Here is a 25,854-nt window from a genome sequence, read left to right as displayed (position 1 = left end):
AAAGGATGGAAAGAAACAAATTAAAATGGATCATAATTAAGTGAATGTTTCTGATTTTTTTATATTTTATTTTAAATTAAAAATAAAAATTATTAAAATACACTTATGTTTAAAATATATTTTTTTATGAAAATGAAATCTTTTTTGTCCTTTAAAACTTAGTATACTTTGTTAAAATATACTAACTTAAAAAAAAACTTACAAGTTAACAAAATTCATATATATATATATATATATATATATATATATATATATATATATATATATATATATATATATATATATATATATATATATATATATATATATATATATATACATATACATATACATACATATACATATGTATATATGTATATAGATATATACATATGTATGTATGTATATATATAGATATATACATATGTATGTATGTATATATATAGATATATATACATATGTATGTATGTATATATCTATATATATAAATACATATATATACATATGAATGTGTGTATATATAGATATATAGATATGAATGTGTGTATATATATATAGATATATACATATGTATATATATATATATATATATATATGGAGGTGCAGGAAGAAGCTGCCTTGTTCTCCATCTGTCTTAATTCTCCTAGCAGCTTCAAATGCAATTTATAGCTTCAATATTTAAAGATTCATTCCCTATTTTTTTATTTCGATAAGTTTACTTACAAGTTTATTTTGTAATAATTTTGGTTCGTATTAGTTAATCCCTATAACATATAAAACATTGTTCCAAATGGTTGTAACCTCTGCAGGACACAACACTTTGGGGAGGAATACTTATGGAAGCCAACTCAACAATATAAGAGATGTTTTGATTGGTTTTGAATACAAATAAATGGGGATAACTTTTTATATAAAGATTATCAGCCACTAATGTTTACAACAATACGCCTAAAACCTTAATTTTTCATAATATACAAGTAAACTGTAGAATATATTACCAAAGTTCACAGGCCACCACTCCCATCTACTTTTCTGAGTCTTTCGAGCAAAGACAACCAACCTTGAAAGCAACTTTAACACGAATGTTGGGAATATTCTGCAACAATTATAGTTTGCCTAATGACTTCTTATTATCCTGAACAGTTTCCGATGAAACAAATACAGTAAATGTTTGAGATTTGTTAAGCATTCAGTGTATAAGAAACAATAAGAAAATGCTTTATGTAAGTAATTACCTTCCCAATTGAGACAGCTCAGGTTCTGCCAATAGCATATCTTGAAGCGGTTTCATGTCAACTCTTCTATCGCCAGTGCTATAAGAACTACAAGAAATGTGATTGATGTTTTAGTTAAAGGATAGCATTTATGATAAGTGTTAAGTGTCTGTACTCGTGAATATATACATAGGCTGTTATGAAAGCTATCACATTTGATCATTAAATAAAGAACAGCAATCTCTTCTATGAAGAAGAAATAAATTAAACTTACCCATAAACCTGGTGCAGAGAAAGTAGCCTGTGGTGCAGTTTGTAGTCATTGCCAACATAGGTTACAACTAAGCTACCAGCATCTGGATGTGGCCAGCTTCGTGAGGTAGGAAATCGGAGTACAAAGGTACCAGGTTCTTGAAATCCTGTGGGACCTTGTAGTGAAGCTTCAGCTTCTTCCTTGGTTATAAACCCTTCTATCCACTTAGGTGATGTGGATTTCCAGATAGGATTTACCCAGTCCCTTGATATTGTAATTGCCACAGGGTACAACCAACACCACAACTTCTCGAAGTTCTCTTGTGTTAGGTACTCTTGACATCCAGCGATCCTTCTCAGAAGATTTAGGTCCTACAGTAAATGCAAAATTTATCATATTTCGCATGCAATTTTTCTATGGTTTTGGTACTTTCAAAAACTCAGACCGCTAATAATAGTATTTTTTTTCCTTTTATTTACTATTATTTGCTTATATTTCTAATAATGGTAAGAATAATAGGCTTCAATGGGGATACTTAGCCCTGAAAAGAAAAGCCATGCTTTACCACATGAAATTAAGTTCATCAAGGCAATATTATGACAATAAATCATAATGCCTGAATGCGTAAGACTCGCATTTTACTATTGGTAATCAGAAAACGATGTATATTCATTTGTAATGTAATGGTAATTACAAAACCCTCCAGATGTCCAAACCATTTAGGAACAAAGTATTTCACATGAAACCAATTAATAAATATTTAGACATTTAGTAGCTTTTATAAAACATAACAGTAACTTTCCTTCAAGAAGTAAAAGATATAAACCTGAGGTGAGAGAGACCTTGAACTGCAACAAGCAATATTCACGAAATGCTCTTGAATCTCATACACAGCATTCTCCCAAAGAATGTGGTGATTGTTTAGAGGCATCACCTTCCAGAGATTTCTTCCATGGTTTATTAATCTCTTGGCAATTAATATTTGGTTTCTGATATCGAAACAGAGCCAGTAGTTAAAAAGGAGAAAACGACCTAGGAGAAAACGTTCTGATATAGCAATAAATTATACTTAAGAAAACTTTTAAGAAAGTAAACACATTTGAGAATCGAATAATTAGGATACAATCTGGGCACAAGAATAAAATGTATTTGCCAGAACATTGAACTTGCATTTAGATTTTATTGTGCCAAATCTTTTAATCAAATGAAAGCAAGCAATAGTTCCAGATGTCACGTTTCTATAGATGTTATAACTATTGTTTGAGAATGTAACAAAGCCATTCATGAGCCTTTGCTAGCCATTCATGAGCCTTTGCCTGGTTAAGCTCTTAGGATAGTTGATCAATGACATGGTGTATAACAGGCTCAAATTAACTGTCAAGAGGAGTTTGATCCTTGCTGTCTCTCTCCAACTCATACATACAGGAGTTATATTTAAGCACATGGCAAAAGTGGGTCTGCATTGTCTACACCTAAAGTCGAAAGGGCTTTTTCCAGGGGTTATATGGTAGGTTGTCTTGGATTGCTGGTTTAAGCCTAACTTAATCCCAAAATTTAACTCATACATAGAGTTACCTCCACTCATAATAAAGTCATTCATGAACCTTCAGCTAACAGCTTAAGCATTAAAATAGTTGCTTGTTGACATCATATGCAGTACCAGTAGTAAATATGAAAATATGAATACCACAAGCGAGTATTAACGTTTGAAACTGACAAGGACCAAACAGCTTAAGCTAAGAATTCATAAAGATATAAAATTTGAAAAATAATTATCCATAAATATTTTAGATTCTTGATCCATTTTTTCTATTTACATGCAATTACACCCATTCACCATCCTTAAGCAGTTACATAATTGCTTCTACCAAAATCACTCACCCATGATGCGAACATCCTGAATAGTGTGACACATGATTAGCGAATTCTAAAATTTCTTTGTCAGGAGCAGAGGTTGCAATTTCCTTGAGTATGAGAGATTTCTCAGCCAAGCTTGCAAGGCAGTATTTGAAAATGGTCATATCAGATATTGGATATCTTTTACTCGCAGTATTTAAAGGTGAATTTCCCTCCCCTATACTCTCTGAATCAGATGGAGAATCATATGCTTCATTGAAGTTTGCAGGCCTTCCATCGAAGCTTCTTGGAAATTCATTTTCAACCTAGTGACAATAAGTTTGCAGTGTCAGTTAAGAGAAAATAAGAGCAAAGAGGACCTACTTAAGAATATCTAAGAAAATAATTTAACGAAGCATCTACAAGCAAAGGTTGACAAATTGGCCTTGTCTACACTTAAGTCTAGGTTAGACCAGTATAGTAAGAATCTGAAGTAGATTAGAACATCATATAGCTGACAATATCAGATTGGCCTTAGAGAGATCATATTCAATGTTTGATATAAATCAAAACCATTCCAAGGCCTTTTCCTTAACTTTTAAGCGTCAAAGATAGCCAACTACTTTATACAATAAAAGAATATTAGACCTATTGCTCAAGGATTCTCTTAATTAAATCTTAGAAGGTTTGAATTGGTCTGTGCTTTCAAATATTTTGGTATTTGCATGAGGTGGAATAATGGACAAAATTAAAAATAACGAATCTAAGAAGTCCAAACACGTACACTGAAACTAATTTTGTCAATGATGATCACATCAGCCTCTGCTGTCAGTAGTAAACCAACTAGGTAGAACATCTCCATGTATACAGAAAACAAGATTGAAAAATAAATCATGTAATCACCTGGTTAGCTGTCTGGACTTGAGAGTTACACTCTTCATCAGGTTGCTCTAAGGTGGGGTCAGTCTTCACTGATACAGATGTCTTGTCTTGACCAAGTCTAAACCGCTTCACTAGTGGATTGGCTTGTGCTTCATGACCTGAATGCTGAAGTTCGAAGGACCCATCATCCAAAGCTGAAGATTGAGATACACTAGAGCAATTAAGAGCAGTTGACTTTTTCCACACCAGAGTGGACAATCTTGTGTTACGGCTTCTGGAGATGCATCGAATTGGATGGGAGTATGTCTCAAGAAAAGGATAATTTCCTAATTTTGGAACACAAAATCTGATGACGAAGAACCTGTTATCACACTTGGATGAAAGCTGGCAGATGGGAGAATAGTTACTGGGAGCAGAGTTAATTCAAGCATAATGCACTATGAATTTGAAATGAAACATGCTTATATGCTATGATACTAAAATTGCTGATAAATACAACGACAACCCCATGTCAATAAAATTAACATATTATGGTCTTTGGTTCTAATTATAACACCATGTACAAATTCCAGAAAGACCAAAGACCAACAGCGATATGGATAATTATAATACTTTTATGTCATCATAGTATAACTACTTCAACGTCTAGCGTTTTTCTAAATTTTCAAGGAAAACAATATCACTAAAGAGAAAACCATAAATTATTGACAAAAAAATACCCAGGCAATATGTCTATTGAGAATTAGGAACAAAGGATATACAATTACTATATACTTATTTTGTTAGAGATTTCACATTGTCCTGAGATATGGTTATTATTGAATATAATGAAGAAGATTAGGAGAAATCTCCCTTATAAAAAGAAGATTCATCAAAAGTGACATCAGCAGAGATAAAATGATGATTGAGGGAAGGGGAAAAACACTTATAGCCCTTTTGTGACCGTGGAAATCCTAAGAAGACACATTTGTGAGACCTAGGAGATAACTTATCAAGACCAGGACTAAAATCATGAACAAAACATGTAGACCCAAAAACTCTAAGAGGTAATAGATGTAGAGGGTCTTGAGGAAATAATATAGAATGAGGGATTTCGTTCGCTAGGACGGAAGATGACATGCGGTTGATAAGATAACATGTCGTGAGAACAGCATCACCCCAAAAACGTGAGGGTACTTGACCATGAATGAGAAGGGTACGAGTTGTTTCAATAACGTGTCTATTCTTACGCTCAACCACCCCATTTTGTTGAGGGGTATAAGCACATGAGGTTTCGTGAAGAATGCCATGAGAAGCCATAAAATGTTTAAACTGTTGAGAAAGGTATTCACGGCCATTATCACTGCGTAAAGTGCGAATAGAAACCCCAAACTGATTTTTTATTTCATTGAAAAAAGTTTGAAAAATAGAAAACAACTCAGAACGATTCTTCATGAGAAACAACCAAGTACATCTGGAATAGCCATCAATAAAGGTAACAAAATACTGAAATCCTAAAGTTGATTAACACGACTAGGTCCCCAAATATCAAAATGAACCAATGAAAAGGGGGATGACGCTCGTTGTGAAACACTACGAGGAAAGGAACTACGAGTATGTTTACCTAACTGACAAGACTCACAAGACAAACTTGATAATTTGGACAAACTCGGAACAAGTTGCTGCAGTTTGGCAAGACTGGGATGACCTAACTGAGCATGAAGAAGGGATGGTGACTCCATGATTACGCCAGCATGTGGAGAAGGCCTGAGATGATATAGGCCATCAGACTCACATCCTGTGCCAATCATGTGTTTCGAACTCCGGTCCTGCAACCAAACAGAATCTTTGGTAAATGAAATAACACAATTAAGGGAACGAGTTAGACGACTTACGGACAATAAGTTAAAAGGAGACCCAGGGACATAAAGTACATTATCAATGGATATGGACAGAAAAATATGAACAGTACCAATACCATGAGATGAGACTCTAGACCCATCAGCCATCGTTACCGAGGGTAAATTAACCGGACATGACAAGGAAGAAAACAAGGACTTGTTACTAGTGATATGATCGGTGGCGCCTGAGTCAAGGACCCAAGATCCGAGAGAGTGAGTCAGACCGACAAAAGGAGTACCTGTGCGTATAACAGAAGCAGATGTAGTGGAACTAGAGTGCTGACGGTCCTCATACCATCTGAAATTCCTGAAAGAGTAAAGGGTTATTTATGGTATTTGATGAAGTAGGATGGTCTGCAGACGGTGATTGGGGGGTGGATCAGAATTAGCCATTGCTATAGGTCGAGGAGGACGTCCATGAAGTGCATAACATCTATCAATTTTGTGGCCTAGCTTGCCACAGTGGTCACATTTTGGACGTCCTTTACCTGGTTGGCGAGACCGACTCCGATCATCAAGTTGGGCAGCCATGGAGAGGGAGAAACCCTAAAAAAATCCAAAGTGCTCCGATTGACGCAACGACCACAGATCCAGAAAGAGGGCGAGGAGGCGATCACGGCGGTTCTGATCGGCGGCGGAACTCTTCGGCGACGCGCCGGCACACGCGGCGGGAAGCGGCGGCAGCGGTGACTGTTGCGGCGGCACGTGGAGGCGCGTGGGTGGTCCGTTCACCGCGATCTTTGTTCCACGGTGGTCGCCCAGCCGAGACGATTCCAATGGTGTGGTCGTCGGTCGATTCTGGAACTTCGACGACGGCGACAGCAGCGGTGATGGGTACCGGAGACCGTGGAGTTGGCGGGAACTATTCCTGTGCTCTGATACCATATTGAATATAGTGAAGAAGATTAGGAGAAATCTCCCTTATGTGTTTAGCATACACATAGGGTAGTTTATTTATAATGTAAGATAAGGGTTAAACCCTAAATACAGAATGGGCTAAGCCCAATTAATAGAAACACACAACTTAACATCTAACCGTTATAATATATAATTAAGTACCAACCTGTTAGGTTTCTTGGAAACAAGAAACCAGATTTATAATTCAGTTTAAGAAATTAACACAAAAATCTTCCTGCACAATGGAAGATAACATTCTAATTCTAAAGAACATAATACAAGAAAACATACAATAACTTCCAAGGGAAGAAATTCCCTTCCACATAGGACAAGCCGTGTTCTAAAACAAAAAATACACACAACAGAGGAGGGACAATTTCCTCCTTAAAAGATAACCCTACTTAATAACCTCCGCTAACCACCTATAAACTGCCTAACTACTACTAACTTGTTTTGTAACTTCTACTTTTGAACTTTTTTTCTAACACACACCTTAAGAGCCTTATCAATACTCCTCGGATTCCGAACAACCTTGTCTTCAAGGTGAAAATATGGAAATTGATCACGAATAGTTCCTTCATCATGTGCATTTATCTTCTCACTCTTCTCCTGAAGAGTGGCTTTGGTCTTCTCCAAACCAGACTTGGCAGAAGCAACAATGTTTGTTGCGGTTTCCTTCACACGATCCACGACTTTCTTCGCTGCTTGCATTTTCAATCTTCTTCTTCTTCGGGTTCCTCTTCCTCTTCATTCTCCCCTAAAATTAACACCCAAAGGTTCTTATTGGGACATTTATGACCAGGACTATATGGTCCTCCACAATGAAAGCATATGCCCTATTCTCTTAGCTTAATATATTCAGGGTAGGGTAAATTTTGCCATCCCCTTATTCTGTTTTCTCCTGGATGCGAACTACTCATCTTAGACTCTAAGGTTACTTCTCCTCCATCTCTTCTACTCATGCTAATATGACTAGAACTGTAAGGACTTGGATTTGAGTCAGCAAAAAGGGGATGACAAGTGGCAAAAGATGAGAGGTTGAGTACTTTAAAATAAAATTACATTAGTTTTGAAACATTGATTTTTAACTCATTCCTCTTGTCTGAGAAACCATTCCTCTTCCTGCAAGCTCTCTCCTCCTCCTATATCTTCTCCCTTTCCATTCTTCACACTGAACCATTAAGTTCTCGATTAGGTGCCGCCCCAACGATCACAAAGTAGCGGGTCTTGCTCTTAGTCGATCCTTTTCTCTAATCAGAACCGGTAAGAAAACCCCCTTTCTCATGTGCCCTAGGGTTGTAAGCATGTGATTGAACTTGATGCATGCAACCCATTTCGTTTTCTTCCGTATTCTAGCTTCTATTTGGTTCTAAGATTCGTTTTCTATCATCAATTGATGATTTCTAGGTGATTCTAACATTTTGAGAGTGCAAGCAAGTGGTCTAGGGTTCCTACTTGAGCTTGGTTGTCTACACTAGAGGTAAGGGGAGCTAGTTCTATTCTTGATTTTACTGTGTGGAGTGAATGCATGATAAAATTTTGAAATGGTATGTTGTGGAAGCATGAACTTGGTTCTAGTAAACTTGAAATGCATGTATGGAAGTGTGTGTTATGTGATTTTGGTGATTGATGTCTATAAACTGTTTGGAATGACTTAGAATGATGGAATTGGGTATGTTGGAATTGTTTTGGCGTGAAAATTCTGTGGTAGTACTATTAGAAAGGAAATAAAGTGTCTTTAGGGTCAATTTTAGGCCATTTTAGAGGAAGTGAGGTAGGGATTTTGAGTAAATGAAGGCTGCAGTGTTCCTGGACTGTTTGGGCAGCCTAGACAAGTCCATTGTGACTTGTTAGAAGCATAACAGTAGTCGAAAACAGGTTCCAAGTAGTAGAATCAAATTTGGGTCCCTAAGTTGTTGAAGTTAGTGTTTTGGAGCTGAAAGTGAACTTTAATCACTTAAAAATGGTAGTAGAAATGTTTAGAATCATTTGGATAAGTTTAATTAAGTCTAAAACGAGAATTAAGAGTCTAAGAAGTTGAGAAAAGTGGTTAGAAATGGTCAAGGGAGGTTCTGTTACCATTCTGCAGAATTCTGAGAATTCTGCAGAATTAAATTCTGCAGAATGCGCAAGCTGACCGTTCGTCCATGTCGGATTTGAACGCTCGGTCATGCCATGTGCTGAGTAGCGTTCGGTCATAATGTTTAGGCAATTTGCGTTCGTCCTTGTCTGGAGAGCGTTCGGTTTTAGGGGATGATATTAATAGCGTTCGGTCATTGGTTTAAATAATGATCGCTCAAGTTATGGTTTAGTAACGATCGCTCAGGTGTTGGTTAGTAGCGTTCGTTCATTCGCTGGTTTAGTAGCGTTCGGTCAGTTGAAGGTTTAATTAGCGTTCGGTCAGGGGTTGAATTAGTAGCGAGCGTCCATAGGTAGTAGCGAGCGTCCATAGGTAGTAGCGAGCGTTCATATTGGTGGCGTTCGGCCTTGGTTAAGTTGCGATTTTGAACGTTCGGCCTTAAGTTTGTATTCTTAAGGTTGAATCTTAAGCGTCCGGTCTTGATATTGGTTAGTGATCGCTAGCGCTCGGTCTTCATGAGGTTTGATCGTTGAGCGTTCGTCCAAACAAAGTCCGCCCAAGGGCTTTTGGCGCTCGTCCAAGTAGTTCGTCCAATGGGTTAGGGCGTTCGTCCAAACAGTGTCCGCCCAAGGGCTTTTGGCGCTCGTCCAAGTAGTGTTCGTCCAGTAGTGATATTTTCTGTTATGTTTTCTCTCATTCCAGTAAGTTATGTTATTTAAATATTTCGGTTACAATTTATGAATGCATCTTCATGTGATCCAGATTGGTTGAAAGTGTATGGTTATAAGTGGTTTATGATGTACATTGTTGATCCAAAAGGAATATTATGAGATTTAAAATGGTCGGATTGAATCGGAAATTTAGATCTCTCGGTGGGATCAGTTAGTGTATTGAATGAATGTAAGAGGCTTCCATATGGGGGTTATCCCTAACACTCCAACGGTCTTTCATTCTCACTTAGAGAGGATTGACGCGTGTGGTGGGAGTAGTGGGAGGTCCTAGGGTAGACGCTATCACTGGAGGTCTATTCCGCGGTAACGGACTAGCCTTGTGTATGGTCGGGTGGAACCCCTCGGCAATGGCTTTGCAAAGCAGTAGAGGCCATCACAAGTGCACAACCCGCCCCAGCTCTACATACATTCTATGTCCGGACGTGTCTAGAGTCTTAACATGATAGGATGCTTGACTTGATGAGTTTTATGAAATAAATGCTTATGTTGACTAAGGTGTTTATATGTGTATGGATATTCTGGTAAATGCTAGATTGATTGAAAATGAATTGTATGATTGTTTGAGACCTAGCTCACCCTTGCATTTGTATGTGTTGCATGTGTTTGCTTTCTCCCTTGCGATGATCATCCAATCCTTTGGATGTGAGCAGTAGGTGATGATGTACCTCTGGAGCAAGCTTTGGAAGTTGAGGAAGATCCAGCCCCTAGCGCTTAGGATTTCTTATAGCTCTTATTTTAAACAACTCTTTATTTTGAAAGACTCTAGCCTTCATTTTAGCATGATCTGTGTTTTGGAGAATTATGAACTTGTACTTAAGTTTTAAAGTTTTCCAGCCAGACTTGGATAATTGTACTCCTTAATTCTATCTATTGTGTACTCTTAACTGCTTTCCATTATTATAATCGATGCATTCTACATATATACATTGTTATATATTTTGGGATGTCACAAGAACTCCCCGATTCAGTCCAAGTCCCCTTCAACATTTCTACCCAAGAAACCACTCACCCACTCCTTTGCAAATGTCCTTAATATAAATTACTTCTGGTTGTTGTCTTCTCACCATCTCTTCTAGTTGTGCTAATATGACTAGAACTCCTCGATTTAGTCTAAGTCCCCTTCAACATTTCTACCCAAGAAACCACTCCCCTACTCCCATGAAAACGTCCTTGATACAAATTACTTCTAGTTGTTGTCCTCTCACCAGACCTGACATCACTAGAAACTCCTTCCACATCTCTAGGGATCTCCATGTCTCTCAATAGATCCTCTAGATTTTGTGGGCGGATCTCCACAACTTTAGATGCTCAATCCTTAGCATAAGTGAGTATACGTCGGGGATCCCCCATTGTTTATAGCTTGGTACATGTAATTTGTATGCTTTAACTTAATGGGGAGTGCTAAAATATGTATTAAATATAGGTAGTTAGACTTGTAATATCTTGTATTAAATATTTACTGTTGATAATACAAAGAGAGGTTATACAGCATTCTATGGAGTCCGGCGAGAAAAAACCCTTTATGTCTTCTCGCAGACTGGCGAGAAAAATCCCCAGCACAAGCTCCTCCGATAACCCACGAGTCTGGCCTATTAGTATTTCAAAGTTCCGGACGTACTCCTCCACTGATCCTTCTTGCCACATTGTCGCAAGCTGCTCAAACACAGTTCCTCTGGACCCCCCTCCAAACCGATTAACTAACGCCATTTTCATGGCCGTCCAAGAACAAATCTTGGCTTTTTCCTTCCAAATGTTAAACCAGTAACTCGCACTACCCTCCATACTAATATATGCGAGCTCCACCTTGTCCTCCTCCGCCACCTTCTGAATGTCAAAGAAACGTTTTGCCCGATTAATCCAGCAGTGAGGTTCCACCCCTTCAAAGGATGGTAGATCCACCAGTTTTCGCCAATATTGTTGTATCCCCACATGATCGGGTCTTCCCCCATTATCATTCACCGAACTGTCACTCCCGTCAGAGTTTCCGTCATGATTGTTCGTTCTCGCCCCAATCATCTGCATCATTTGTTGTATATCCCGTCGCACGGCGACGGCCTCCACCTTCATCCCCTCCATTGTGATTTTCGGCGCCTCCATTCTCCCCTCCATGGTTTTCACCCAAACACTTTGCACGTCCTCTTGATCGGCAGGTTGGACCAATTGATAGGTTTCTGGTAAAGAAACCTACAGAAACTCACACTAACACACCCAAACAGACTCCACAGAATGATGTATAACCTCTCTTTGTATTATCAATAGTAAAGAATACAAAGTACACAAATGATGAGAGCTTAACCTCCCCCTTACAGGACTAAAGAATTCCTGTCAAACTACAATTCTCAAAAAACGCTCCCCCTAACCAAAATACAATGCTTATTTATACATCCCCTTCCCGCCTTTCCTAACTGCAAAGGCAGTTAGGCTAATTAATGTTTCTTTCTTCTTTCATACACTCTCAACCTCCTAACAGAAAGTGTCACAATAATCAAGACCATAAACCTGAGTGTAACCTTTTGCAACAAGTCGGGCTTTGAGTCGATCAATTTCACTATCAGGGCCAACTTTAACTGCATACACCAATCGACAACCAACCGCCTTTTTGCCCGGGGGAAGGGGCACCAACTCCCAAGTATTACTATGGTCAAGAGCATGCATTTCTACAATCATAGCTTGTCGCCATCCAGGATGATCAAGTGCTTCTTTCACATTCTTGGGTATAACAACAAAAAACACTTAGGATAAAAGAGAAAAATAGGAGGGCGACAATCGATGATAGCTAAGAAAATTATAAATGGGATGAGGGTTTCGAGTGGAACGAGTACCTTTCCTGAGAGCAATAGGCCATGCTAAATCATTTCCACCAAGAGGCGTGGGAGGATGTGACGAGGAAGAAGAATTTGAAGTAGGAGATTCACCATTGTCTTGGGGAGGTGGACTATCCATTGGGGCCCTGTATGGCATGATCTCATGTGGAGAAACAGGTTCAGGAGGACTATGATCAAGACTTGGAATGATAGAGACAGTGGAACTATTTGACTCAACCACTGCAATAGGAAGGACCTGATGGAAGATAGAAACATCCTGAACAGATGGAGAGAAGTAAGGAGTTTGTTCAAAGAATGTGACATTGACAGACATGTAATACTTCTTAGTTTCAGGAGAGTAACACCAATATCCCTTTTGAAGTCGAGAATAGCCTTAGAAGAAACATTTGAGAGCGCAAGCAGAGAGTTTGTCTAGACCTGGAGACATGTCATGAACAAAACATACACAACCAAACACTCGGAGAGATGTATGAAAGAGAGGATCATTAGGAAACAGAATGGAGAAAGGGACTTTATTATCAATAGAGGAGGAGGGCATCCTATTGATAAGATAACATGCAGTTAAGATGGCATCCCCCAGTATGGGTACCAAGCAAAAGGGTACAGGCAGTTTCAACCAAGTGTCTATTTTTTTGTTCTGCTATACCATTTTGCTGCGGTGTATGAGGATAAATAGACTGATGTAAGATACCATGGGTACTCAAGATGGCAGGAAAGGAGGATGAGAAATACTCTTTTGCATTATCACTTCTTAATATTTTGATTACTTAACCAAATTGATTCTTGATTTCATTCAAAAAAGATGTAAAGATGGTTAACAATTCAAAACGATTTTTCATAAGATAAACCGAAGTATATCTTAAATATTCATCAATGAAGGTAACAAAATATCTAAAACCAAAAGAAGAGATACGACTAGGTCCCCATATATCAGAATGGATGATGGAAAAACTAGAATTACATATTGATTGAGACCTTTTAGGAAAGGAAGATCTAACATGTTTTCCTAATTGACATGACTCACATTCTAAGGTCTGGAGATCACTAAGTTCAGGACACATCTTTTTTAATTTGGACAAATGAGGATGGCCAAGCCGGTCATGTAGCAGTTTAGGATTAGGAGCAGCAACACAGAACACTCTTGGACGAGATCCAAAATGGTATAATCCGCCAGCTTCATATCCTTCTCCAATTTGTCTCCCCGAACCACGCTCATGTATAACAAAAGATTTGTGATCAAAGGTTATTAAACAATTTAACATTTTGGTCAACTGGCTTAAGGATATTAGATTAAAAAGACAATTAGGGAAAAAAAGAACATAGTTGAGATTGAGGGAGGGAGACAAGGAAACATGACTGACTCCTTTAGAGGAAGTTTTAGATCTATTTGCAAGGGTTATGAAATGAGGTTTTTCTCGAAAGGAAATAGATGAGAACAAAGAGGTATTACCAGAAATGTGATCAGAAGCACCTGAGTCAATTACCCATGAATTTTGACCTTCCATGGATTGAGAAACACAGGTTGTTGATGTACTGGGAGATTGAGATGGTTGTTCCAAACTGTTAGACTTTAACCTTAAATACTCTTGATATTCATCCTCGGAGAACTTAGAAGTAGAAGTTTCAGTCTTCGAAGTGGAAGTTTCAGTCTTCGAAATATTGGCAGTTTTGGAAGGGAAACCATGTAAGGAGTAGCAATTCTCTTGTGTGACATCTTTTTACAGTATGTGCACTGAGGACGTCCTCGACCTCCTCGTCCTCCTCCTCTAATGCCATGTCCTCCTCTTCCTCGTGTGGCAACCATGACAGATGGTTCCACTAGTTCATGCGCTTCCTGAGTTTGAGGTACCGGGACACGCAGAAGGCGAGTGGTCAATGTTTCCATAGAGGGGACCTCATGACTAGTTAGAAGTTGATCTCTGAGATGATCAAAATCGGATGTAGGGCACGAAGGATCAACACCATGTAAAATTTGTCTAGTTTCATTTTGATCTCCTCTAATGGGTCCGCTTCCAAAAACATCCTGATTTCTTCGACGGCAGATTGGGCTTCAGCCATGAAGGACACTGTGAGAAATAGGGAAGATTGGGAGAAATATCCCTTGTGCCTTTTGCATACACATAGGGTAGCTTATTTATAATGTAAGATATGGACCAATGCCCTTAATATAGAATGGGCTGAGCCCAATTAACAGAAACACACATCTTAAGATCTAACACTCCCCCTCAAGCTGGAGTATATAAATCATATGTTCCAAGCTTGTTACAAAGATAATCAATTATAGGTCCTCGTAAGGACTTAGTGAATATGTCTGCCAACTGGTTGTTTGAGTTAACGAACTCAGTCTTGATATCTCTAGATATGATTTTTTTTCAAATAAAATGACAATCAACTTCAATGTGCTTGGTTTTTTCATAGAAGACAGGGTTAGAGCTAATATGGAGAGCAGCTTGATTATCACATATAAGTGTCATGTGAGTGACATCTCCAAATTTCAATTCACTAAGTAATTGTTTAAGCCACACAAGCTCGCAAGTAGCTGATGCCATAGCTCTATATTGTGCTTCTGCGCTGGACCTTGCCACAACGCTTTGCTTCTTATTTTTCCAAGATATCAGGTTGCCACCAATAGAGACACAATATCCAGAAGTAGACCTCCTATCAGAAGGGGAACCAGCCCAATCAGCATCTGAATAGCAAACGACTTTTGTATCGTTGTTAGGACCATATAGCAAACATTTTCCAAGTGATCCTTTAATATACTTCAGTACGCGAACAACTGCATCCCAATGGTCTTCACATGGGGAGTTTAGGAATTGACTCACCACGCTAACTGCGAAGGAAACGTCAGGACGTGTAACGTACCGTTCAGGATCTGAGAAAGGCTCCCCCTGATTTGGTAGGAGTTTGATGTTAGGATCCATAGGTGTCTCAACAGATTTAGAGTTCATTAACCCTGTTTCCTCCAAGATGTCTAACGCATACTTCCTCTGAGATATGACAATACCAGTGTTGGATTGTGCTACTTCAATACCCAAAAAGTACCGGAGTTTGCCAAGATCTTTGGTTTGAAAATGATGACATAGGTGTTGTTTCATCTGAGAGATGCCAAGATAGACGCTTCCTGTGAGAACAATATCATCGACATACACTATTAAGTAGATACATCCAGCACTTGAGTGGCGATAGAACATTGAATGATCTGCTTCACTGCAAGACATACCAAATTGTTGAACAACACAGCTGAATTTACCAAACCAGGCCCGAGGAGACTGTTTTAGGCCATATAAGGATTTGCGAAGACGACATACCAATCCAGATGACTCCCCCTGAGCAACAAAGCCAGGCGGTTGCTCCATATAAATTTCTTCATGCAAATCACCATTAAGGAAAGCATTTTTGACATCAAGTTGGTAAAGAGGCCATTGTCGAAGAGCGGCCATGGCAATGAATAGGCGAACAGAGGTCATTTTTGCCACTGGAGAAAAAGTATCACCATAATCCAAACCAAAAATTTGTGTGTAGCCTTTGGCAACCAGTCGAGCTTTCAGACGATCAATTGTGCCATCAGGGCCAACCTTGATAGCATACACCCACCTGCAACCAACAATAGACTTTCCAGATGGTAATTGGACAAGCTCCCAAGTTCCACTTTTCTGTAAAGCGCTTAATTCATCCAGCATAGCTTGACGCCTGCCAGGATAAGTTAAGGCATCACCCACAGACTTGGGAATTGACACAGAAGAAATGGATGAGAGACATATGTAAAAAGATGGAGATAATTTGTGGTAACTAAAAACAGTATAATGGGGGGAAGGGTTACGTGTAGAGCGTATACCTATACAGAGGGCAATAGGCAGGTCAGACTCATTTGCTGGAGCCGGAGGAGACACAGGAGGCGGCACTAGAAGTGAGTCATGAGGGAGACAATTGCGGCGACTATAAACCTGAAGGGGTGGTGGTGAACGACGACCCTGTGGTGAATGAGTTTAAAGAAGGAGGAGACAAAAATGGGTGAAGCATCACCAGGAGGATCACAGAAAATAGGAATATCAACAGTAGCAGGTGGAGGTACAGAACTAGAAGATAGACGTGAAAAGTAAAAAGAAGATTCATCAAAAGTGACATCAGCAGAGATAAAACGACGATTGAGGGAAGGGGAAAAACACTTATAGCCCTTTTGTGACCGTGGAAATCCTAAGAGGGATCGACTCGCTCTGATACCAACTTGAGAATTAAACTGTAAAATAATTCTAGAGGGCTTGATTGATCCCTCTCATAATCTTCTATTTATAAGAATAAATTGATACAAGAGTACATGATAAATAGGGTAACCCTAGACACAATATAATCATGATAAATAGGATAACCCTAGACACAATATAATCATGATAAATAGAGTAACCCTTGACACAATATAATGATGATAAAATAGGATAAATATCCTAACAGTTAGCACTTGTGTTGGAAAACCGCTATATGTTATACCTATGAGTTGTTAGCATTAATTACTTAGATATTCATGACGTAATTTTCTTCTATAAATAAGAAGGACCAATCTCTTAAGCTCTTTTTCTCACATTCTCAGTATATCTTCTCTTGCATCTCAAAGCATTAAGCACATTCCCAAACAATGACATTATATTCCAAGTATTGTCACAACTACAACCACCATCATCATTGTTGATCATTTTGGAAAATGCACCCAATGTGAAACACAAAAATACTTTACAAAAATACATAGAAAGCAATAACGGATTATGTCAAAAGCATCACAAACAAATAATATAAAAAAATGTAGGAATATCATTGCAATGCTAATGAAAGATAACCATACAGTTAATAAAATACCAAGTCTAGATATTCAAATAACAACAAAATTAATGCCAAAATACCACCAAGTTCAAATTCAAGACTTTAAATAAAGGCAAATAATACAGTAGAAAAGGAAAAATAAAATTGAAAAAGTGAAGGGGAGCACTATAGAACGAAAGAGGAAACAAAAAAGGGGAGGTGGCGATGAAGAACAGAATAGGAAATAGAAAAAAGAGAAAAGATAATATTTTTGCATTAGGGGAAAGGTTAGGTGGAGGAGGAATAAATCATAGGCAGCAATGGAATAGATTGCAATTCATGCAACACAAGTCACATGGACGACACCAATGACTTGCTGAGCTATTGTGGTTGTTTAATGAAACTGTAGTTCGTTTTGGGTTGTTATTGGTACCTTAGGTTTTTTTAATTGAGTTAGGTTTGGGTTAGGTTGTACAACCCAACCCTTTTTCACAAAATAAAACTACTAGTATTGGGTTTGGAATAAGGACCTAGAGCAGCTTTAAAAACAATGAAATTAGGGTGGATTAGTCTTGGGTCAGGTCACGCAGACCAGAGGCTTCATCTTCTTTCTCACAACCAGTGTTGCATTAGTCATGGTGTTCAAAGAGACCATGAACTGCTGCCATAGAAAACCCAAATCACCACTACCATAGCTATAGCTAGTATCTCTCACTGTCTATTTTCTTTCCCCTTTATTGGTTATTTAATGGCTATCACATTTTCTAATAGTTCCCCGATGAAATCACATGACATTGACACCATCATCCTCTTCCCTCCTCTATTTTCTTTCCCCTATATTGGTTATTTAATGGCTATCACATTTTCTAATAGTTCCCCGATGAAATCACATGACATTGACACCATCATCCTCTTCCCTCCTTGACAGTTGAATTTAACTTATATGTCCCTGGTTGCCATTTAACATTCTTTCTGTTCATTGACTCACAGTATCACAATTTTGCCATTATCTTTACTAAAAGTTGTTATCTTGCAGGAACAAACTATGGGAGGAATGATTGACACTGCCTATAAATGCCTAGCTAGGACATCATGGTTCGTCAAAGCTTTAGCTATTAGACCAAGTGTCTCCAAGTTGTCAAACTTACGTTATACATCATGTCAATTAGGAAAGCATAATTGAGCTAAGAAAAGTGTGACCTCTCCATTTTCCTTTGTATATTCAAAAATCTGAGCATTTGTTAGGATATGGGGTGGCACGGTATAATGGGTAATGGATTTAGGATAAAAGTAAAGAGCGGAAAAGTTTGTTAAGCTGTTAGGGAGAGAAATAGAGTATAAATAAGCCTTTTGGTAATTCTGTGGGGGGAGTTTTGAAGATTATTTTGTAAATCTGGACATTGGCCAGAAGAGGGAGATTAGGCCTCCGGTAGGGTTAAGAGGGGGATTAGGCCTCCATTAACGCTATCAGTGTACTTTGTTCTCAATTTCAATATAGAAATTCATTCTTTCTTTGTTCTTTTGCTTACTGTGAGCGTTGATAGTTAGGTTTCCAACCCAGGAACCTAACAAATTGGTCCGACCTGCCGGATTCGAACCAGAGGCCTAATCCCCCTTGGCACAATAGGTAGAAAAGACAATGAACGAATGATAATGGATGAATGAATCTCTTTTATTGATGGTAATATCTGAATAAACAAAAGTAAACAAAGATAACTGGGAGCATAACCTCCCTCACAGGACTCTAGCAGCCTGTCAACAAAACTCAATAATCAAAAGCATACCTCCAACCCTAGCGTCTCGGCTTTATTTATATTAAATATTTCCCTAGAATATAGTTCTATTTACTATAATTAACTTATACTGAATATTTCCCTAGGATTTAGCTCTAATTACTGTAATTAGCTTGTACTGAATATTTCCCTAGGATATAGCCCTAATTACTATAATTAACTTGTACTGAATATTTCCCTAGGATATAACTCTATTTACTATAATTATTACTAAATATTTCCCGCCTATCCTAACTATTGTCCCAATTAGGATAGTCACTCTTCAAATGGTCGGCTCAGGGTCTTCACTGCTTCCCATCCCTTCGCTCGAGCTCTCATCTCCTTCGGTCGTTCGGCTTGACTCCTCACCGTCTTTCACCGTTCAGCCTGACCTCTCCCCGCCTTCCACTGTTCGGTCTGACCTCTCCCCACCTTCCACCGTTCGGTCTGGCCTCTCCTCGCTTTCCACCGTTCGGCTTGGTCTTCCGTCTTCCCCCATTCAGCCTTCTCCTTCTCTCCAAAACCTTTTTCTCTCATATACCTTCCAACCCCTAACAATGTTGTTCTTATATCTTGTTATCTTATCCAAAGGATGCCTTTGCTATTTTGTCTAACCAAGAGCCTCATTCTATCATCTTCTCTCACTAACTCCTAATGGTGTTTTCCAAAAACGGTTACACCTATTTCCATTGCCCACCCATTTGACACACTTTTCAATATGGTGGTGCTTCCATATTATGTTCTTTAGGATTTTTTTGTATTTTCTGAATGAATCTACTGCCTATGCTGACCATCATAATTATGGTAATGATATAAAAGTATGAATTGTTGTGCACGGCACATGACATCAGTCATCTTGTTAGCTTCCAACTAAAAGTTCAGAAAGAGTTATCAAGTAGCAGCAGAAAAACAATAAATTAGAGGAAATGACAAAAGCACACATTCATTGTTGGCATCTTCACCTGAGATATTTTGAGCTTAAACGAAGCACGACCCAGCATAAGCTTACTTGGTCTTTCACGAGAAGAAAATTCAATTCCATCATAACTAGCTAAAAGGGGTGCTTCATCATCAGTTGTATTCTCCACTAGAACTCTAGTGTCGGCATACAAAAGTGAAGCAAAAACCTGCTTACAATCAACAACGATAATGTGAAATTACAAATCCAAGCTCCTTTTTCCAGAGACCATTAACTTGCCCAGAATAAAAATCAGGATTATAAACCTCATTCTCCTTATCTACGGGCTGTCCAAAAGCATCTGATAGAACAACATCCAAAGAGAAGTTCCTACGACAAGATGCCTGTGCCAAATTATGCAAATGAATTTGAAATTAAATTTTTCACTTAAGGAAACTTTAACACTGGAACTAATTTGTGCATTTCTCAAAAGTATGAGCACTGGAAAGAAAAGAGTAAGAATTAATAGTCACATTTTCAGAAGTATAAATAATAGGTATGCAAATACTAGAAACATAGCAGTTGTTTCACCTCTCCATCATCTATTTTATTTGTTCATATTTATTTTCATGGTAACAAGAAAAGTTTGACTTAACTCTTAACACTTGCAAACTTGCATATACATGATTGGTTTACAAGAACATTTAAAATGTTAAACATAAATTGCATCACATCACATATATCCAAAATTAAACTCCAACAGAAAATGCAGGGCTTAGCCTGGACTTTTCTCTTTATGATTTATGACAATAAAGATGAACGTATAAAATAAGATTAACATGGTATCGTTTATAAAATATCTTTCTTACCTTGCCACCAACAACAGCCCAAACACCATCACTTTCTTCTTCAATCTCGGAGACAGATGATTCATCAATTGATAACTTCAGAGGAGGGTCCTGGCATTCAAAGGATCAAATAAGGTTTTTGCTGATTCTTATAAACAAAGATGCACAAAGAAATGTGAATCTACCATGTACTTTAAAAATATGAGCATGGAATCACCTTTAAATGGTAATCCTTAACAGAAGCAATAGTAGGATATATTTCAAAATTGTGCACATAACACTGTACACTATTTCCATCTCCGCCAACATTTGCCAATGTGAGTTTCTTCAAATCTCTTGAACCAGATTTTTCATTTAATAAGGAACAGTGAGACTTCTCTCCTACAATCTCTCCATTAATCTGAAGCTGGATATAATCTGGACAAACCTGCACAAGAAGGTAACCATCTGATATTCCAATTAGACAAAATTAAAAAGTATAAAGGAAAGGACAGGAGAGGGCTCTACTAGTAGCAGCAAGAAAAGTGCTCCATTGTTCGTCACAAGTTCTTTCATGGAAGGAAAAATCTTACGAGAAGGAATTTGCTTTTCTGTTTCATTCTATTATTTTTACCCCAGTTTATATATTCCAGCAAGCAAAAATAAAAAATCAATGATTGAAGAATACACATATTAGGGCAAGTGCCTTATGGTAAAATAAGTCAATTTTAGGAGTGTAGCAGGATGGCATTTCAGTCAAGTGAAAAAACCAACAAAGAAACATTAAAGTAGTTTACGAAAGGTAATTCTCAAATAATTATATAAGATACCTGACATCCAACATGAACCCATTTTTCCAAAGGAAACTTAAAATCAATAGTTGCATGTGGAACTTCTGCCCAGGAATTTATATTGCCGGTATCAGGAGCTTCTTCGTGTAAGAGCAGAACTGGTAACAAATGGATTCTCTTGTTATCATCAATAACAAGAAAAGGAGCACTTTCAGAGATATCAGAGTAAACCTGCAAAGCAAATTGATTTATATTTCTGTCCATTCAATGATTAAAAATATTAAGTTTTATTCCCCAAAAGGTAAGAAAATGACAAAAAAATACTGCCCGTAGTAATTGGCATGGAAAATTTTCAACCTTAAGTATCAAGACAGCAGACAAAATATTAAACAAAAACAACTATCGCTTCTAATATATCACTACACAAACCTAAATGCTAAACAGTTAAAGTTGAATGATCAAATATCAAAGCATTTAACCTTGCACTTGAGAGATGGCGTAGCGTCAAATGGAGGATGGGAGATGTTTTACCATTCCTGGCCCTATTAATTTTCGCTATGGAAAACAAATTCTCACACTTTCTAAAGAGACACATGGTCTTATGTAAATTTATGACTAAAATGAGATCCATTCTAATTTCATTCAACAAACCGTTCATAATAAATTCTATCGAAATCAGTTTCCCCAACTCTATAGCAAGCCGGCATTACTAACATAATGTGAGCATCACATATTTAGCTATATATAATCGAATAGGTCTAGTCTAAATTCTACATCTCTAATTTACTAATAAGGATTTTTGAGTATGAAGTAAAACAACAAGAACATTCTGCAAAAACTGAGTTAATCCTATCAAAACTCCAACTTTAGTTAACGCAAAGAGGTTTAGCAAAACAGGAAGTAATAAATTTACTGATTGAAAGCAGATTTCAGACTAAAGAGCACAAATGAAAACCCCTTAAAGCCTAAACCACCAACTAGAGGATGAGAAACACACGTTCAAGCAGTCCATCAGTTATCAAAACCAAAACAAATTTAATTTGCAGTGAAAACATAGAGAACTCACAACTTTCTCGAACGAGACTATCCCAATTATACAGAACAAGGAAAACAGAATGTCCAGGCCCACGATATTACGATTACAAATTCCAAACAGTGAAAAAAGGTTGATCAAGAAGATTGAGAAAAACCTTAATACCCCACAAACACACAAAACTCAGAAAGAAGGGAAAAACTACAATGTGTAAGACCTGCTGAATAATGGTAGAGGGGAATGCAGAGGAAGTCGTGAAATAAAGCCAAAAGCAGAGAGAGAAAGTTCCGTCCTTTGCTTCAATTTCGAGTCTTAAATCTTTCAACAAAGAGTACTCTTCGCTTCCCACTGAAGCACAGTCCATCTCTGAGTGTGATCAAAAGTGGAGTTCTCTGCGTTATGGTGAACTCTTTCGCTTCCTGTTTCTCTGTTTCTTTCTCTTTCTTGGGTTAGCAGAAGAAGAAGTGTGGGTTTGTGTTTGGCTTGTTGGTGGTTCCGTTTGTTCGGCTCTGAAACTAACGGTTTGGTTGCGCGTTTCGGTGTGTGCTCGGATCTCCTGCTTGGAGGTGCACGGCAACGGTGTAGGCTCACAAGGGAGAATTTTTCTTTCCAAGTTCCAACTAATACAAACACGCGCTCTCGCCCTGTGTATCCCTACTTTTTAGATTAAATGTAATAATACAATTTAAAAAATTATGATCTAAAAAAATATTTACAAATTAAAAGATGTGTGTTTATATTATTTATCTGGGAGAATTATTGATAAAAAGTGGATTCGAAATAGTTAGGAAAAATATATATTCTCTCTTATATATAACTATATAGAATCTATAATTTATACTATTTTATTATTAATAAAGGAGATTGTTGTACATATTTTGTTTTCACTTTTATCTTTTTAATAATTATTTTTCTAAATTCAAATAAAAAATTATTTTTCAATTTTATTTTTTAGTAAGTATTCTTTTGAATTCAAATAGATATTTATAGTTTAAAAAAATTATAAAACTTATTTATTTTTATAGACTTTTTATAAAAATTAATTTATGATTTATTAATGTAATAACCGAGAAATTTGAGTGTATAAAGTAGATTGGTGTTTTAGTTTAATGAGATCGACTTATTTTAATAATAAAGATTTCATGATATAAAGAGAAGTTTATATCGTCTTATTATCTAAAACACAATTCATTTTTTCTAAAACTTTTTTCTTGAGTTCTCTACCTTCTCTGAAAGAGTTCTAACTCCTAAATCATCTCTTTAACGATCAAGAGGTACCTAAATGACCATGACAACAAGGTCTACGTTTCTACCTGATCAATTTCTCCTATAGAGCAAGTAAGTTTCGACTCCTTTTTCCTTTCGTTGTTTTGTTATAAAATCTTTGGTTTTGAGGGTTGGCGCATGTATTCACCCTTATCTATTTGTTGTTCTTTGTCAATCAACTGTCTTAATGATCTTTTCTAATCTCAATTCTATAGTTTGTAGGCATTTTTAGAGTTTCTTGAGTTGGAAGCAAGGGTTTTGACGTTCTTAGAGTTTAGTGGTGTCGGTGTAAAGTAAGAAAAACTATATTTTTGTTACAAGTATGTTTGTTTTGTAAATCTAGTATCTTCATGAGTGGTGATATGATTTAAATGTAAATGGGGGTAAACGCCAAAGATACAAGTTTGAGGTCTTGTGTTAGACCATTTCTAGAGTTTCGACGTTCGTAAAACCCCTAAAACTAGTTCTAATTCAAGCCAATTTCAACATATCAACTAGTAATAAGTCTCACATTAGTTTTCCCACCATTCTTAAAGTTCAAACCAGCTTTAAATCACCTAAGGATGGACTTAAAAGTTTTATTTTACCTCAGTCTTATTTCTTTTAGACTTTCACCTATTAATTAAAACCTCTAAAATTGAACCTAAAACATACCAAAATCACTACATTGACCCGTACCTAGTTCCTTATCAAATATTTACTAATTCAAGTTGCTAACAACCTTCAAATAACATATAATCAAACTCGAAACACCAGATTTCTCAATCTAAATCTTATCTCACAAAAATGCCTATTAAAACCTCCATTTTCAACTTTAAACCTCTGCATTTGAGAACTCTTTACTCCCTACCCTATCAACCAATTCCAATCATCAAAGTACAACTTAAACATATACAATTTGAACAATAATATTACCACGATCACACCTTGCTAACATTCAAACACCATACTATCAATAATCATCATATTATACAATGAATACTAGAATAAATACCCCATTTACATTTAAATCATGTCACCATTCATGAAGATACTAGATTTACATAACAAACATACTTTTAACAAAAATATAGCTTTACTTACACCGACACCACTGAACTCTGAGAATGTCGAAACTCTAGAAATGGTCTAACACAAGACCCCAAGCTCTCTATTTCAGCCACTAAAAAAAGTTATTTAGCAGGGGTTATTTTGCAGAAGTTATTAAAAAAACCCCACAAATTAACATGATTTAAGATACTTAAGTTGAATTATCTAATTGACAATAATAGTGGGAGTTTTGATTGTTTTCTATAGAGGTTTATAACCTCTTCAAATAATTTATCTATTTTCTACATTTTTTTACATGATTTCCCTCTAAAAAAATTAGACTTAAAGTTTTTTCTTTCCCAATTCCAAATCCCATTTTTTCGAATCCCCTTCTTCTCAAAATTTTGGACTTCCTGTTCGTCGTCCCGTTCCCTCTCCTCCTTCGTTTTCTTATTTTCTTCCTTCCTTCATTGCCTCTTCTCACTCACTTCTTTCATTTCCCCTTTCGATTGTCCATCTTCAATTTGTCCGTCAGATTCACAGTCATAGAACCATAGGCAGAAGGAATTGTAGCGGTAGTTGTGTGGAATAGCAAATGACAGAGCTTCCACTCATAATGTCATGATCCACCACAGATAGTGAGAAATCATTCATGTTCATACGTTAGGTACCATCGTTCTAGAACCCTATGCTTTGTTTAATATTTTCTATCAATATTAAAACACATTTGACTCTACCAAACCTTATAACCATAGAATTTATCACAATAATCCAATCCAAGCACAAATTCACTCATCCAAACACATTAAATGCTAAAAATTTCAAACATAACACTCCACATACATCAAGTTCACATACCATTGTCTA

General features: G+C 37.2%; 1 protein-coding gene across 1 annotated transcript; it reads right to left on the bottom strand.

The window, feature by feature from the left end:
* Nucleotides 1–798: 798 nt before the first annotated feature.
* On the bottom strand, nucleotides 799–23,307 carry LOC148192902 (SH2 domain-containing protein A-like). The gene is made up of 12 exons (XM_088098507.1): nucleotides 22,910–23,307; nucleotides 21,699–21,890; nucleotides 21,107–21,316; nucleotides 20,911–21,000; nucleotides 20,368–20,445; nucleotides 20,106–20,270; nucleotides 4,186–4,548; nucleotides 3,328–3,608; nucleotides 2,273–2,435; nucleotides 1,468–1,817; nucleotides 1,215–1,301; nucleotides 799–1,114 (listed from the first exon to the last, which is right to left on the bottom strand). Exons 1-12 carry the CDS (start codon nucleotides 23,054–23,056, stop codon nucleotides 1,096–1,098), a joined length of 2,145 nt encoding a protein of 714 aa, XP_087954633.1. The 5' UTR covers nucleotides 23,057–23,307; the 3' UTR covers nucleotides 799–1,095.
* Between the last annotated feature and the right edge of the window lie 2,547 nt (nucleotides 23,308–25,854).

This window comes from Vigna umbellata, chromosome 9 (assembly GCF_029865625.1).
Source record: "Vigna umbellata cultivar VRB3 chromosome 9, Vumbellata_1.0, whole genome shotgun sequence".
Lineage (NCBI taxonomy): Eukaryota > Viridiplantae > Streptophyta > Magnoliopsida > Fabales > Fabaceae > Vigna > Vigna umbellata.
The sequence above is the reverse complement of the archived record's forward strand: the minus strand, read 5'-3'. Positions and strand labels throughout refer to the sequence as shown.